At 37.8% G+C, this 15,015-nt stretch overlaps 1 protein-coding gene across 4 annotated transcripts in view; it reads right to left on the bottom strand.

The window, feature by feature from the left end:
• Window positions 1-15,015, bottom strand: part of Bruce (BIR repeat containing ubiquitin-conjugating enzyme) — a 71,538-nt gene that overhangs the window by 29,181 nt on the left and 27,342 nt on the right. For 3 of the 4 annotated variants that reach the window (XM_089641123.1, XM_089641126.1, XM_089641124.1), the window contains 11 exons: window positions 14,731-14,933; window positions 13,056-13,181; window positions 9,893-10,159; window positions 8,348-8,479; window positions 7,783-7,987; window positions 6,760-6,901; window positions 5,857-6,118; window positions 4,179-4,339; window positions 2,870-2,942; window positions 2,668-2,796; window positions 1,586-1,829 (listed from right to left, as the gene is read on the bottom strand). In XM_089641123.1, coding sequence (XP_089497249.1) covers window positions 1,586-1,829; window positions 2,668-2,796; window positions 2,870-2,942; window positions 4,179-4,339; window positions 5,857-6,118; window positions 6,760-6,901; window positions 7,783-7,987; window positions 8,348-8,479; window positions 9,893-10,159; window positions 13,056-13,181; window positions 14,731-14,933 — 1,944 coding nt within the window. The remainder of the gene's footprint in view (window positions 1-1,585; window positions 1,830-2,667; window positions 2,797-2,869; window positions 2,943-4,178; window positions 4,340-5,856; window positions 6,119-6,759; window positions 6,902-7,782; window positions 7,988-8,347; window positions 8,480-9,892; window positions 10,160-13,055; window positions 13,182-14,730; window positions 14,934-15,015) is intronic. The other variant, XM_089641125.1, reaches the window with a different exon arrangement.

The raw sequence follows: 15,015 nt of genomic DNA, 5'->3' as shown, positions 1-15,015 counted from the left end.
CAGACCAGGCAGAGATATTAATATAGGGTTATTCAAAATGATGGACTCACTTTCGTAACTTTATATTTTAGTAACTTTATCCATAAGTTACTTTTGTAACTTCATATTTTAAACTGTGAACTAGTGACAAAATATGAAGTAAATTACATTTGATAATACTAACAATACAGTTAATAAATACAGTTTATAAACATTATATGACCCTTGTTGACTTCACTGCAAATCGGTAGCTGAACTCTTCCAGTGCCCAGAGAAACATGAACGGTAAGTGGCTGAGTTGGCATCACGTCTATTGTCAGGTTATTCGTAACCTTGGAATGTTTTGTCTTTCTTTAAAATAAAATGTCTTGTGTTAATGAGTTCACCGCAGTTGCTGGTAAAGGTGGGGTAAAGGTTACGAATTCCGCTTCACTCTTAATACGCAATATTTCACTTTCAAATAAATGGATTTAGCTTTATTAATTCAAAACATGATTTATTATGTCGGGGGAGACGGAAAAATAAGCACTTTTAATTTTAATTTCGTTTATTAAGTCACTTACGCGATATGTCACACGAGATTTCAAAGAAACAAAATAATGTGACATTTGCCGGAAATACCACAACTAGTTATTTACCTAGCCAGTGCGCGGGTTAGGTACAGTACCTACCTACTAACTAATTCAGTTAAAGAAAATAAAATCTTGAAAATATTAAATTAATATATATATAACCTAACCTAATCTAACTGTGATTTTCTATAGCAAAAAATGCCCCTTTAATAACGCCTGCTCGCGTCCCCTTTAGAGTTACATCCCAGTTTTCAAATAGTATGTGGGCTACGCTAGGTTTGTATAGACTGGTTTGTGATTTAATTCTAATACCTATTTTCCATGTTCTAACCTAACCTAACCTAAACGGAATACGTTTAATCACATTTTATTCTATTTGTTTGTTATTCGGGTTATTTTATTTAATTATCTGTTGATTATTTGTTATAAATAATACATTGACTTACATATTAATATGGATTAATTATACACGATGATATTATTTATTTAATATGGCAATACTAATTTTTTTGGTTGGCAGCAATATCTATGAAATATTTTGTAGGTATGAATTACGATATTATGAATATAATCCAACTCTTGATATGAACATAGTCGCTTTCGGCGGCGCCGCATACTAATTGACATATCTCGTAAGTGACTTAATAAACGAAATTAAAATTAAAAGTGCGTACATTACCGTCTCCCCCGACATAATAAATCATGTTTTGAATTAATAAAGCTAAATCCATTTATTTGAAAGTGAAATATTGCGTATTAAGAGTGAAGCGGAATAGGAGAAAATTAATAAAGGTGGTACATGAAGTGCTTCTTTTATGAAACCCCACAAGAAAAGTCACAGGCACGAGATCAGGAAATCTCGGGGGCCAAAACTGATGAGCCAAGTCTTCATTACCTTCGATGTAATAGGTTTTCGGAATTAATCTCTACCACAATGATGGATAGATCTCATTGGAAATGAAGACCTAGTCTCACTGGCTCCAGACGGTCGAGAGCAGTTGTTACTCTCATGCGGTACTGAAATTAATCTGTACCTATGCTCTCCACGAGGCTCAGCGCATCTTCGAGGTGTTCATTGCTGTAGGAGTAGACATGCGAATGCGCCACTCTTAGCAACTCCCGCTGTGCGTCGATGGGACCGGTACTGGTGCGCAACGCCCCGTTGGGTCCCGCCAGCGAACGCACGCAGCCAATTAGGGCCGTGCGCCCCACCACGGGGGCCCGTGAAACTATGCGTCCCAGAAGACAAGACAGCATGGCACAGGCTACTGGGCCCACCTGGAATATAAAAATATAATAAAATATTGCAAATTATACAATAAACAATATTTAGACTATGCAAAAACGGGCAAACTGACTGATCGATTAAATCTTAACGGATTTTTTTTTAATGTGAATACTGCACAGGATAGTGGAACCATTGCATCACGAATTGAGGTATCTTGTGAGGTTGGAGGGATTGACCAAGGGAAGGAGATGGGTAGAGGAAGGTTGGGAAGTAGCTGGCTATTCAGATCTGGTCACCAAACAAAGTTAAAACCATTTCAAGCAACATTTCGTGGTCTTTCACCAGGGCGATACAGATAGTATCTGGTCACCAAACAAAGTTAAAACCATTTCAAGCAACATTTCGTGGTCTTTCACCAGGGCGATACAGATAGTATCTGGTCACCAAACAAAGTTAAAACCATTTCAAGCAACATTTCGTGGTCTTTCACCAGGGCGATACAAATAGTATCTGCCACTTGCTTGATGGATTGTAATTTAGAACAAACTTGTCAGGTGGACATGCTCCGTTTGTTTTACCGTTATTTCAATGTGAGGTGCTCTGAAGAACTAACATCATTAAATTCTGCCCCGTGAATTGCGAACGAACGAATTTTTTGCTGTATTATTACAATCCTACTGTATTTAACATTTGACGATTTGGAAGCTGCTTGGTCCACAGCATCGGATTCTCACCCAGGGGTCCTAGGTTCAATCCTCCGGAAGCTAAGTCTTTCATCATCAGTTTGTCGTGTTAGTCATAAGCCGGGAAAGTTTTTTCGTTATTTAAAAACTAGGATCTTTCAAATTGAGTTTTTTATTAGCAAAGAGATGTTTAAATAAAACTTACACATGATTTTTCTCCACCAGCCGATGACAAATCACTGGAGAGGTTTGATGACAGGAACTTGACCAGCATTTCACTGAACTGTGTCCCCTCAATCACCATGCCAGCCATGACATCAGGGATCGCATTATCCTACAAATAATAACACATGGGTTGAAGACATCGCTTTAAATAAAATAATTTATTATTGAGTTATTATATTTACCATTGGAGAGTTAGCAACCCAAGACAAGCACTGGAAGGCCAGCACCCAGCATCTCAACGAGATGTTTGTTTGCCTAGAAAAAAGTAGGAAAGGTCTTTTAATAAATGGCACTGAAAGTTTTTTTTTTTTTATAGTGAATACCTCACAAGAGTCCCAACTGCTCCCGTCTGGAGCCAGTGAGACTATGGCATCCCCAATTGGGGGATGTTGTGAGGCTGAAGGTAAGTGGGGAAGGGAAAGAGGAAGGTGGGGAAGTACCTGGCTATTCAGATCTAGTCACTAAACACGGCTAAAGCCATTTGGAGCAACGTTTCAATTTTGAATGGTGGTCTTACACCAGGGCGATACTGGTAGTATCTTCCACTCTGGAACGTGCCGCAAATATACTATATATTATTTTAATTAATTAATTGTGAAATAACACAAATTAATCAAATAAAATTTATTTGCGCACGCCGGGTTCGAACCCGCGACCTTCGGAATGGCAGTCCAATGCGTTACCACTGGACTATGCCGGCCGTCAAAAAGTACAAAATTACCCATCAAAACTTCACAAGCTAGTTCAGCTTTGACACCACTTCACACTTTTGTTCCCAGGTTTGTATGAGCTGTTCACATTTGTCGCCTTGTCGTTCCGACATGTCCCCCACTTCATCCCGAACCTGCAACCTGCCCGCACCCAGTCGCAAGGAATTAGGTTTATTACCGTTCGATCTTTAAATGGAATTAAAAAAATATATATATCAGCAGTAATTTTTGATTGGAGTATTAGTATTGAATTATTTGGCATTTTGGAAATAAGCGACGTAGCTCAGTGGTCCAGAGCACCTGACCGGACATCAGAAGGTGCGGGTTCAATTCTCGTCGGCGGCATTTATTTTTACTCGGGAAATTTTTTCAATTTGTATGGATATTTCTGGCGACTAATTATTGCTTATAATAATTTGTTATCCAATATGAAATGTGTAAAAATGGAAATTATCAATAAATAGGTTTGAAACTTTAAAATCGAAAAATAATAATTTACACTACTTTGGTAGACCATTTGTGTGGATTACAAAATGACATACTTATTACAAAATTACCAATTTTGCTCATATGGACAGTTGTAAGTGGTAACCAAACCGTTTTCACTGTGTAAACAGTACGTTTAGTGGCAAGCGGTCACTGGACACACAAGGACAGTATTTTAGTTACTCACTGTAAACCAGTCATTACCTTGACCTAAGACCACTGAATTACTTTTACCATAGAATTGAAGTAATTTTTTAAAGTTTGTAATAATGATGATATTCCATTACGGACTCACTGGTTTAGTGCCTGAACGAGGGCCATGACCGCCTGCGTGGACAGCTTGATCTTGGGTGTGAGGACACAGTCTGCCGGTGGCGTGGTGTTGGACACGCCCCAGCTGCAGCCGTTCAGGGTTATCCAGAGCTGGAGGACTCGTTCTAGGTAACTGCTGTCGTCCTATTGAAGAAAATAACAATTAGAAAAATTAGATTAATCTGGTAGTAAAATTTTCTAATAATTTTAATTTTATAACACACAATAGCTAATGCCGGCTGTTCTAGGGCCGTCTGTTTCAACGCTAGCTATAGTAAAAGTAAGAATAAAAGTAAATGCTAAAGTTAAATTTCACCAAAATGCGTTTTTCAATCAATTTAACTCCTGGTTTTACGTCACTTTTAACTTTAGTTTTAACTTCCCGAAATCCGAGAGTTACTCGCGAGTTATTCGTGATTCTCGAGTTACTCCACCATTTTGACATATTTGACAGTTCTATACGTAAGGTTCTTCTGTTGAGTGTTGTTACGAAACGATTATTAATCATGATTAATATTATCGAAGATGACAGTAGTGAAGATGAATTCGTCATGCAATATGTTTTACAGCGAAACCCAAAAACATTTCGACCCCGTGTCAATAATATGGTCATTTGGGATGATTCCGAATTTTTGGCACGGTATCGCATGTCGAAAGAGCTTGCAAAATTTGTGACGGATCAAATTAAGGGAGATATTACGACTACTGGAAGGTAAATTATATTTTTTCCGTGTAATATCGTATATATTATAACAGCTCGTCATTTATTTTTAAATACTCACAGAAATATTTTTCTAGGAACAAAACAATGTAATAAAAGTATATCTTTTTTCATAAACTTTGGTATAAAACTTATTATTATATTAAACCCTGTATATAATGTTTCAATATACATATTATAATTGAAAATAAACTATGTAATAAATATATAACTTTTATTACAAAGTTTGGTTGGAATTATTAATCAAAGGAAACTAGCCCCTCCAATACTCTCAAGAAATTATTCCTAAAACTATAAATCGATCTTCATCATGTAAGTAAAAATTAAATTCTGAAATAAAAAATTCGTACACAAAAACAAACAATAAGTCAGAAGAGGTTATAATGACGCACAACAAACTTCTGTATTTTGACAGTCACTTAACCAGAGATCATATTTAATCTTTGGTGTGGCCGTACCAAAAAATAATGCCGTGCGTTTTTCCACGTAATTTCGAGGAATATTCTGCTTTTTAGACTGGCCACACTAGTAACTGTTACTTTTGCATAAAGGCACTTGAAACAGCGCGCGATCCGATTTAACATTCTTGTTACTTTAACTGACAGTTAAATTTTTAACTTAGCTCACGATTTAGCATTCTGTTGAAACAGACGGCCCTTAATCAAGTTAGTATTCTAAAGTGAGAGGATTTTTTCTATTAATTAAACATGAAGTGGAGGAAATCGACAAACATGAAGATGAGGAAGAAGGAATAACAAGAATCCAGAGTCCTCGGAACAAGAATTACTAGTGAGAAGGACTGTGAATATACTATGTATTTTAAAATAAAATAAATAAGTATATTTTTAAATTTAAAAAATGCTTTTAGATTGAATACAAAGACGTGAACAATTTAATAATAACATTACTCTGAAAATTTATATAGTGCTGAATTTATTACCTGTTGATTCAGCTCTGTGAACAGTAAATGGAATGACTGCTTCAGCATCGCAGTGAGATCCTTGTTAGGCGGGGGCTCCGTAGAGACCTCGGGGGCCGCAGCAGTAGACCCCTGATTAGAAGACTGAGATGAGGGCGGGGGCGCCGGTGTGTGGACAGCGGCCGCAAGGGCCCCACCACCGAGGAGTGCTAGCCTGCGGACTAATACCTCTCCGGAAAGTTCGATGCCTGATTCCAGACGGGCGTCAACGGCGATGGAAGTCCTGGAGCAAATACTTAAATATTGATGTATGAATGTGAATGAGGCAAGGAGTGTGTGCCAAGAGCAAGTTGCCGAAGCGTTAGATAAGATTGACACTAAAACAGAATTTGAATATAAACTTCCACAACACATCATCATACGTACTAATATAAACGAATTTAAAGTTCCATTGAATTCTTATTCGGAGAAAAGGAATAACTTATTTTAAAATTTAAAACAACTCAATTACTGTTTATTGTGAAATCAGACATGAGCGCAGCAGCAGGATGCTGCCTGCTTATTCAGTAAAAATATTAACATTTTCAGTTAATAGTTAGTTGAAACTCTCTCATAATTTTTCGAACAAACAGAAAAACAAAAGGGTTTCACTGTTTATGATTTGAAAATTAGATAAATTCATAAAATATACATAGCAGCATCGTTGTCCTTGGCTCTCCGCGCAGCACATGACAGAGAGGAGTGGAGGAGCCGTGTCCACCAGGGAATTGGAGTGGTCATAAAGCTCAAAAATGAGGATTCGATTCAAGAAAACCACCAAGGGAATGCATTTCATAACTATACCTACTGTTTTGCCCAACAAAATTAAGGAAAAAATAACTCCTAACATTTAATAAACATCAGGCTTAAACAATGCATCCTTACCCATTGCTTGTATTCAACGGAGGCTTAGGAACGACCTTCTTTTGTGACGTGGAGCGTATTTCACGTATTTCGTCAAGGAACTCTTCCATATCAGAATCATCTGATTCTATGAGCGATGGCAGTAGTTCTGCACTACCAGAGGCTGAAAACAAATAGATTTGTATTAAAAAAACACACTGAAACCCCCTTCCCCCCCAACTATAATAGTATAGTTGAGACCTTTCCAAAGAGACTGGTAAACAATATTCATATAGAAATATCGGATAGCTATATCTTTTACGCTATTAAAGTAGAACCGGTGAAAAAGGTAGATCTACCCTTCCTGCTGTCGGACACCAATGGATCGAACGGGTAGAACTATCTTTCCCGCTCAAAGTGTGTCAGAGGGTTTTAAATGTTCTCATAATATGGTACTAATCAAATACAATCAAATGTAATAATTACATACACAAGAATAGTTGTCTCAACATAAGAAACATCAGCATTAATTAATTATTTCATTTGTATGGGAATTTTTGGGGTTAAAAACAGGACTATTTTAGGCTGAAAAACACAACAAACAAGAACTTCAGATTTGACTGTACAAGAAACAATCTCATAAAGTTTTTAAAGGAACCAAAAAGCAAGAAAACTTCTTACGTGGGAACCTTAAATATGGGTTTCAATGTATGTATTTGCATTGTCTGTTTCACCAAAGCTAAAATAAACAGATTTTAACTGGTCACTTGGTCACTGGGTTCTGGATTGTTTGTCCATTTGTCCGTTTGGCATACATTGTTAAATAATCTTTTATAATATGTAAAGTAATTGTATAAATAATAAATATATAAAAAAAACTGCTAGACAAAAGATTCTCGGGAGGTCAAAACTTAGGTGGCTGGATGTGTGGAGGAAACTGCTACCTATGCCCGCAGTAGTGGAGACATTTCTTCAACTCACTAAAGACTCTTCAAGGTTGTAGCCCTGATTGTGTTTGCAAGGAAGGTGTCAAGAGTGGTATCGTTAAATAAATTAATAGCATACCTGCACTGTCTTCTTTGTTGGATGGAGAGGTAGCCATCTCCGTGTCGACTGGCTCGCTGCCGAGGTCATGGGCAAAGGATATGGGGATGTTCTGTGCAGTGTGCCACTGGATGGTGCCATCGGGCGCCTCTGTTTGTATGAGGGGCAGGATGGACGGCGGTAATACGGGACCCCGCCAGCCTGTGCGGTCATATTCTACGAGATCCTGGAATTGGAAAACGTAGTGTTAAGCGACAATACCTAAAACATTTTTACTTTCACTTCACTTTTTCTTTCAATTTGTACATAAATGAAATTAGTAAAAAAATTCACAAATCTTTCGCAAACATGTAAGAAATGGTGGTCGATGACTTTTTGGAATATATATATGTATTACATTTGAAAGAGTCCACGGTAAAATATAAAGCGTGGTGTTGCCACTTTCTAACACTGCTTATATCATATACCTTATGTAATATAAAAGGAGAACGACTTTTATGAGCAAGTCTCAGTTTATGATGTAAAGTACCGTGTACTAAACGGCACAAAAATACCCAAAAAAGGGGTTAAAGTAGTTTTTAGTTACCTGAAGAAGGGTGAGGATGGTGTGCTGGTGCCACGGGGCGGGCGAGCATGCGGCCCTCAGCAGGCCGAGAACCTCGTGTTCCCTCACCACGTTTGGCAGGCCTCCGCACACACCACTCAGCCGACCGACGACCTGCAATGGAAAATTATTATTTAAAATACTACGCAAGCAAGCAGATGGATGAAGATTAATAATTAAGGACCAGCTACTGAGATCTCCGTTGTAACCTATCTTTCTGTTACATGCCTCGTTTAAGAGAGAGAGGCAGAGGTTACAGTGGAGCTATCAGAGGCAAGTCTTTAGAACAGTGAACAGAAAATTTAGAAAATATTAACTAAATTGAAAAAAAAAAAATGTACTTGTGTGCAACATTATCGTGTTTTTACTTTTGGGGTATTTTGAGTGGTTTTAGGCTTCCTTCATTACATCTGTTCTGATTGTTGACACTGCAAGGCTATGCAAAACGTTAGCTCACGAAGGAGGAAGCGCAATAGTCGTAAAGAAATAATCTTTATTGAATTCAATAGAAAACCATTTCTTCAATTATGGGCACTACAGCCAAATACCCTAGAATTTTAATAGTGCGCCCAACTCCATTAAAATAATGGCAGTATTTACTTGTATTGGCTGGCAACGCTGGCCACTAGAGGCACTAGAGCAACATGGCTCCATTGAAATGCTTGGAGTAAGTATGTAAGGGTTCTAAAGAAGCCTAAATCTGTCTTCCAAGAAACTGGGTGTCTTGTATAAGGCTAGCAGATTCTTCAATTGTAACCAGCTGCTAACCGTATACAAATCTCTAGTACGCCCAACAATTGAATTTGGGAGCCACCTCTAGGCTGGAGCCCCACAATACTTGATTAACCTACTTGATTCTGGGCAAAGGTGGGCGGACGTATGATTGACAATCATTTGTTAACAGACTGATTGCCATCTCTAATGCACAGACGCAATGTGAGCAAGCTGAGTCTGTTCTACAGGTATTTTAATGGAGCCTGCTCTAAGAAGCTAGCAGCATTGATCCTCAATGCACGTCCGTGAAACTCAATGTACACGAGCAGGACACCCATTCACAGTTGATGTGGGCTCATGAAAACAGCTGAATCTTCGATTCGTTTTTGTGTTTTTCCTCCTTCATATAATCCGGGCCTGTTCAAGACCCGCATTAATAAAGCCTTTCTACACCCCCTACTTTAACCCACCTCACAACACTGCCCAACCGGGTGGCGACATAGCTCCCCTGCCTTTACACTGTACAGACGGGGGCGTTCTTGTGAGGTGTAACAAATAAAAAAAATGGCATTAAGTCCATCAAAAGTATGAAGGAAAATCAAAAAGCAGAACACACGCCAGGGGGCAATAGTGTAGCATAGTGAACGGGAAATGTCAGAATCTGGAGTTATTATAACTATTATAGTGTATGCTATAACTCGGTTTTTGTCGGTGTTATTTATTAAGTCTAGGATTAGGTTTATTATTGTTCAAAAAAGCTTATTTTTTTACTAATCAATTTGTTAATAGAACATAAAATTGAATATAATTTACCTTGCAAGCAAGAAGCAGCAGGTCCGTATTGCAAGTGAAGTCCATGGACAGTATAAGTGAGATCAGTCCTCTGGACAGCTGCAGAGCTAGGGCCTGCGGCAGTATGGGTGGTAGGCGGGGCTCTGCCCCCGGGGCCGGCTCCTCTCTTCCACCGGGGCCGGCGCCCGAGCCACCAGCACCCCCTGCGCGGCTGGAGCCTCCCGAGCCCCCGCTGGACACCCGCTTGTTCAGCACGGATATGCGGTTCTGGATGAAGTCTTCGAAGCGCTGGAATGGAACAGAATCAAGGTCAAGACTCTACTTTATGGAGAGTGTGATACTAATTAACTTATAATCCTCAATCTTTTCTGGTCAAAAATAGCTGACTTTACACAAGGACATTTTTGGCAAAGTTTTTATCATTTTGACGCATTTCATTCTGTTACTTTTACGTTTCGCTTATAGGTTTCCACCAATACTAGATTACTAGAAGATGGGATTTTTTTTCAGTGCAGAAATTCAGGGACTAACTACCATAATACTAATGGATGGTAATAATTATACTGAGTCAGTGGACATCTTCAATTTACCACTTAATAAATACAAAAGATTGGTGCTGGGACAGTTCAGCTATGCATAGATTAAACAAAAAACTGTATAATAGCAATAGAATTCAGTACAATTTTATAAACTACAGTGGTACCTCGACATACGAGTGCCCCAACATACGAGTTTTTCGAGATACGAGCCGGCGAGCGAGTGATTTTTTGCTTTGAGTTACGAGCGAAATTCAAGATACGAGTTCGGTTTAACAGGTCGGCCGGTAGCGCGCGTGCGCGGCCACGCCCACCACGGCCAGTGAATCAGTTAGCAGCATGCTCCCGCTGTTATAGCTGGAAGAAACAAACCTCCTTGGACATGTTTTTTTCTAAACGGCCTACAGGTGAAAGCGAGAAAAATGTAGCGAAAAGAGCAAAGACCAGTAAGGATATCTAATTTATTTATTTACATTCTCTTTTTTTGTTTTTGTACAATAAATATTTGTCATTTATAAATACGTTTTTATTATTCAAAACCACGTAACAAAAATAACTGGGGTGACATTTTGGGGGTTGGAACGGATTAATGGTAGTCTAATTGTTTTGTATGGGGAAATCTGTATCGATATATGAGTAATTCAAGATACGAGCAAAGTTGCGGAACGAATTAAACTCGTATGTCGAGGTACCACTGTATTCCTATGTAAAAGCCAGTAAAAAAGGTGATAAATAAATATAATCACGGAATGGAAGTAACAGATTCTATTTCAGAAATGTTAAAGGATTGGTCCAAATTTACTTAAAAACTGTATATTTCCAAAAATATATTAAGTAATCTATTTAAGACACCACAAATTTAATCATATGCATCTAAAAAGAATTACGAAAATAGACTTTCTTTAAATGAATGTAGAGATGGGACATGGTGAAAAAAAAACACTTCCTGTTGATTTAAATAATTGATTAAAAATGTACACAAGTTCGGCAGCTGTATTTAACTGACTACATAAAGAAAATAATTAGTTAATTTGCATTTTAAAAATAGATGTTAGAATATTCTATAATTCTTTTATGAAAAAACCACAAACATGCACGATATGACAAAAACGCAATATGTTTACAAACTTTGGCGAAATTGCCCACAAACATGTTGAAATATTAACAAGAGGTATAGATAACAAATTATTATAAGCAATAATTAGTTACCTGAAATATCCATATAAATTGAAAATATCTCGAGAGTAAAAATAAATGCCGCCGACGGGAAATGAACCCGCACCTTCTGATATCCGGTCAGGTGCTCTGGACCACTGAGCTACGTCGGCTTATTTCCCGTCGGCGGCACTTATTTTTACTCTCGAGATATTTTCAATTTATATGGATATTTCAGGTAACTAATTATTGCTTATAATAATTTGTTATCTTTTATGCTATTCATAAAAAAACCTTGTCTTATAAACATTACTTTATCATTAAAAAAATAATAAGAGATATAGAGCATACTATTCAATCAGAGACTTAGGATCACAGGGGCCTAACTACAAAAACAAGTGTTTTGAGTTAAGCTTGGTTTCAGTAATGCCATAATCATATTTAAAAGTGACACAAATCTCGTGTCAGTTGGGCATATGATCATTCCAATCTTTGCTTGCGTTTATCTCAAAACTATGTTTTTGTAGAGAGGCCCCTGTGATCCTAAACCCCGCAATATTACATGTATAATAGAAGAGAGGGGAACAAAGGGGGCAGTCAGAAAGATTTGTGAACGGTTATGGAGACGAGGGTAATGCTTGTATAAAATTTTGATCTCCAAATATGGGAACCATCTTTTTCATAGGAAACAGAAATAAAATGTTTCAATCCCAATTAATTTGAACCTTGATAATTTAAAATAAAGTATAATTCCTTATAATTTATTTCTGTCTACATGTGAAAATTTGTAACTGTAATTCGAAAAAATTCAGTTTGTGCGAAAATATATCATATTACTTCGTAATTCTCAATCAGACAGGCTGACGTTTTACGAAGAAAGGTAAAATGAAATATTTCGATTTACATGAAAATATGTTGTATTTTTTACAAATTTACTTTCAATATCTGAATTTGAAGAGCCGGCCGCGACGGTAATCGGCTGCGAAAATTCGGTGAGAATTAGCCGTACTATCACGAATTTACTACTAATATCTATCTACCTGAATTTTACAATTTCGAATTATATTAAGGACGGGTTGTTTGGGAGAATTTGAACAATTCATCAAATTTCAACGTTCATTTTCCAGTTCTGTGAAAGATTTTTTCAAGTTCTGTTTTAATTTCAGTTTTGTCAAGCAACTAGCCTATAATGATATAATAACAGAACTTGAATAAGACGTTCACAGAACCCGGAAATGAACGTTGAAATTTGATGAATTGTTCAAATTCTCCGAAACAACCCGTCCTAAGAGTTTGTTAATTCGAAATTAGAATTTCCACGTCCCGTCCCGTGGATTTAGCATCAATGGGGTTATACTGTGGTTGGTAGAGAGATGATCATTATTTGAAAACAACATCAACAATGACTTGAAAGTGGAGGAGGGTGCAAGTACAGAATGGCTTGATTGAAGTGTGCTCGGGAGGATTCAGGAATATAAAAGAGAGATAGATACCTTGACCCAATGTTGCTTGAGAGTTGTTTTGAAAATATTTTCTTGAGTCTTGATGGCGTGGGACAGATCACTTGCAGCATGCTGCAGCGTCAGGCTAGCGGCTTGACTCGAAAGTGCAGAGAGAGCCTGCCAAAAGACAAACATGGTTCGGTATTCATTTCAATCAAGACAAAAAGCCACTAGTGAGATTACAAGCCAAATGATGCAACTAAATTGGGACTCAACTCTTTTACTATTCCTTTACCCTTTATTTACTTACTTAGGACAATATCTCTACATTAACCTTTTCACTCACTACTTGGTGTACATTCAATATCGCTTGTACAAGGCACTCTTTTTGACTATAAAACTCAATTTTTAAACTGCTTAACTCTCCAATTTCTCAACGGTTTTATGAATTGCTTATCTTAAAAGGTTCATTGATTCGCCCATATTATTGAAATATATAAATAAACGATAAGATGCAGGATACGGTTATAATTTTATAAACAGTGGGGCACAACAAATAATCATGCATCATTATCCGGTCAGCGGCCCAGTTGGCATCGCGTTTGGGTCCCACCCAGGCGTAGTGTGTTAAATTCCTCGGCTGGGTAAGTCCTCTATCACAACACAAACAACATTTTCGGCCTACTGTGGTGGTAGTAGATTTTCAAATATTGTCAGATTATTCGTAACCCAGGAATGTTCGTTTTTCTTTTAAATCATCCTAGAACCGCTCAGGCCCACTTCCGTATTAATATAAGAAAATTTTAACCAGATGTCAATAAGATAAAATTTCAAACTATTTTTGGTTCACATATTTTTACGTAGTATACAGCCGCAAAAGTCAAACGCATAAATATATGCACACAGAACTGGATACGTAATTTAATTGTGCATACATATGTGCGCGTAGCAGCGTATAGGTTGATCAAAAACAGGGGATAGTGACCAATAAGTCGATGAACAGTTTCAGACTTGTACGTGGTGAAATTCAGTTGTGGCACAACTATATTATTCCAGGGATAAGTTAAAGTACCAAGCAAAAAATTATGATTTTAAAAAATATATTTTTATTAAACCAGTAGCGGTTCTTCATAGGGGGACGATGGGGTTTATCCTCACCAGATTTTACCGAAACCTATTTAAAGAGAAAAATAGTTGAAAAGTGTCTTCATCAAAATAAATGAACTATTCAAACAGAAGTATAATATAATAGAGCTCAAGGCGCTGAAGCTAATGGCCATGCACAGTGAGGGGATGTCACCGTGTTTTTCGCTTGAAATTCGTATTTAGTGCATTTGGATTCGTTCGCTAGAAATTACACCCTACCGTGCATGCGCAACTAGTATGTAAATCTCATTGAGTTTGAGGAGAGTCTTAGAAAATCCTCTTGCAAGAATTAGAAGGCCTGCTAGTTTCGGGTGGGAATCGCGCATGTTGTAATTAAGTTTGATGATAATCTTGCAAGATATGGGATTATTTTTATTATTCGGTATTATAAATTATTTGTGTTTAGACAGCTGATTAGGTGCGTGACTATCTGTAAACATTTTTGTTAGAGAAATTTTATATATTCTTCGGATAGTGATAGTGCTCGAGTCGCCACTGGTAAATACTAATAAAAATGAATACTTTTACTTGGATAAAGATTTTTAATACGGGATGTATTTGAATTATTTGGATTACATACTTGCACTTGAAAAGCCTTGCGCACAGCCTCCAGCTCTTCGAGGCGGTGATGGAAGAGTCGCTTGTGTAACTTGCGGCGGTGCAGACGCGCGGCCGGACCCCCGGCGCGCCCCACGCCAGCCAAGCCCCCGGCGCCCGGTCCAGAGGGGGCGCCCGAGCCACTGCTGCCCGAGAGGAAGTCCCACCGGGCCCAGGCATTCACAGCTGTAATGGAACAAAGCAGTTAGTCTCTGTGAATACTGAATACACGGTATCTGGAAACTCATAGTACAAAAGGGAAACAAAC

The sequence above is a fragment of the Hesperophylax consimilis genome, chromosome 16 (assembly GCF_061612785.1).
Source record: "Hesperophylax consimilis isolate HC1 chromosome 16, BYU_Hcon_1.0, whole genome shotgun sequence".
In the NCBI taxonomy this organism is placed as follows: Eukaryota; Metazoa; Arthropoda; class Insecta; order Trichoptera; family Limnephilidae; genus Hesperophylax; species Hesperophylax consimilis.
Note: the sequence above shows the minus strand (reverse complement) of the source record. Positions and strands in the feature narration are given on the sequence as shown.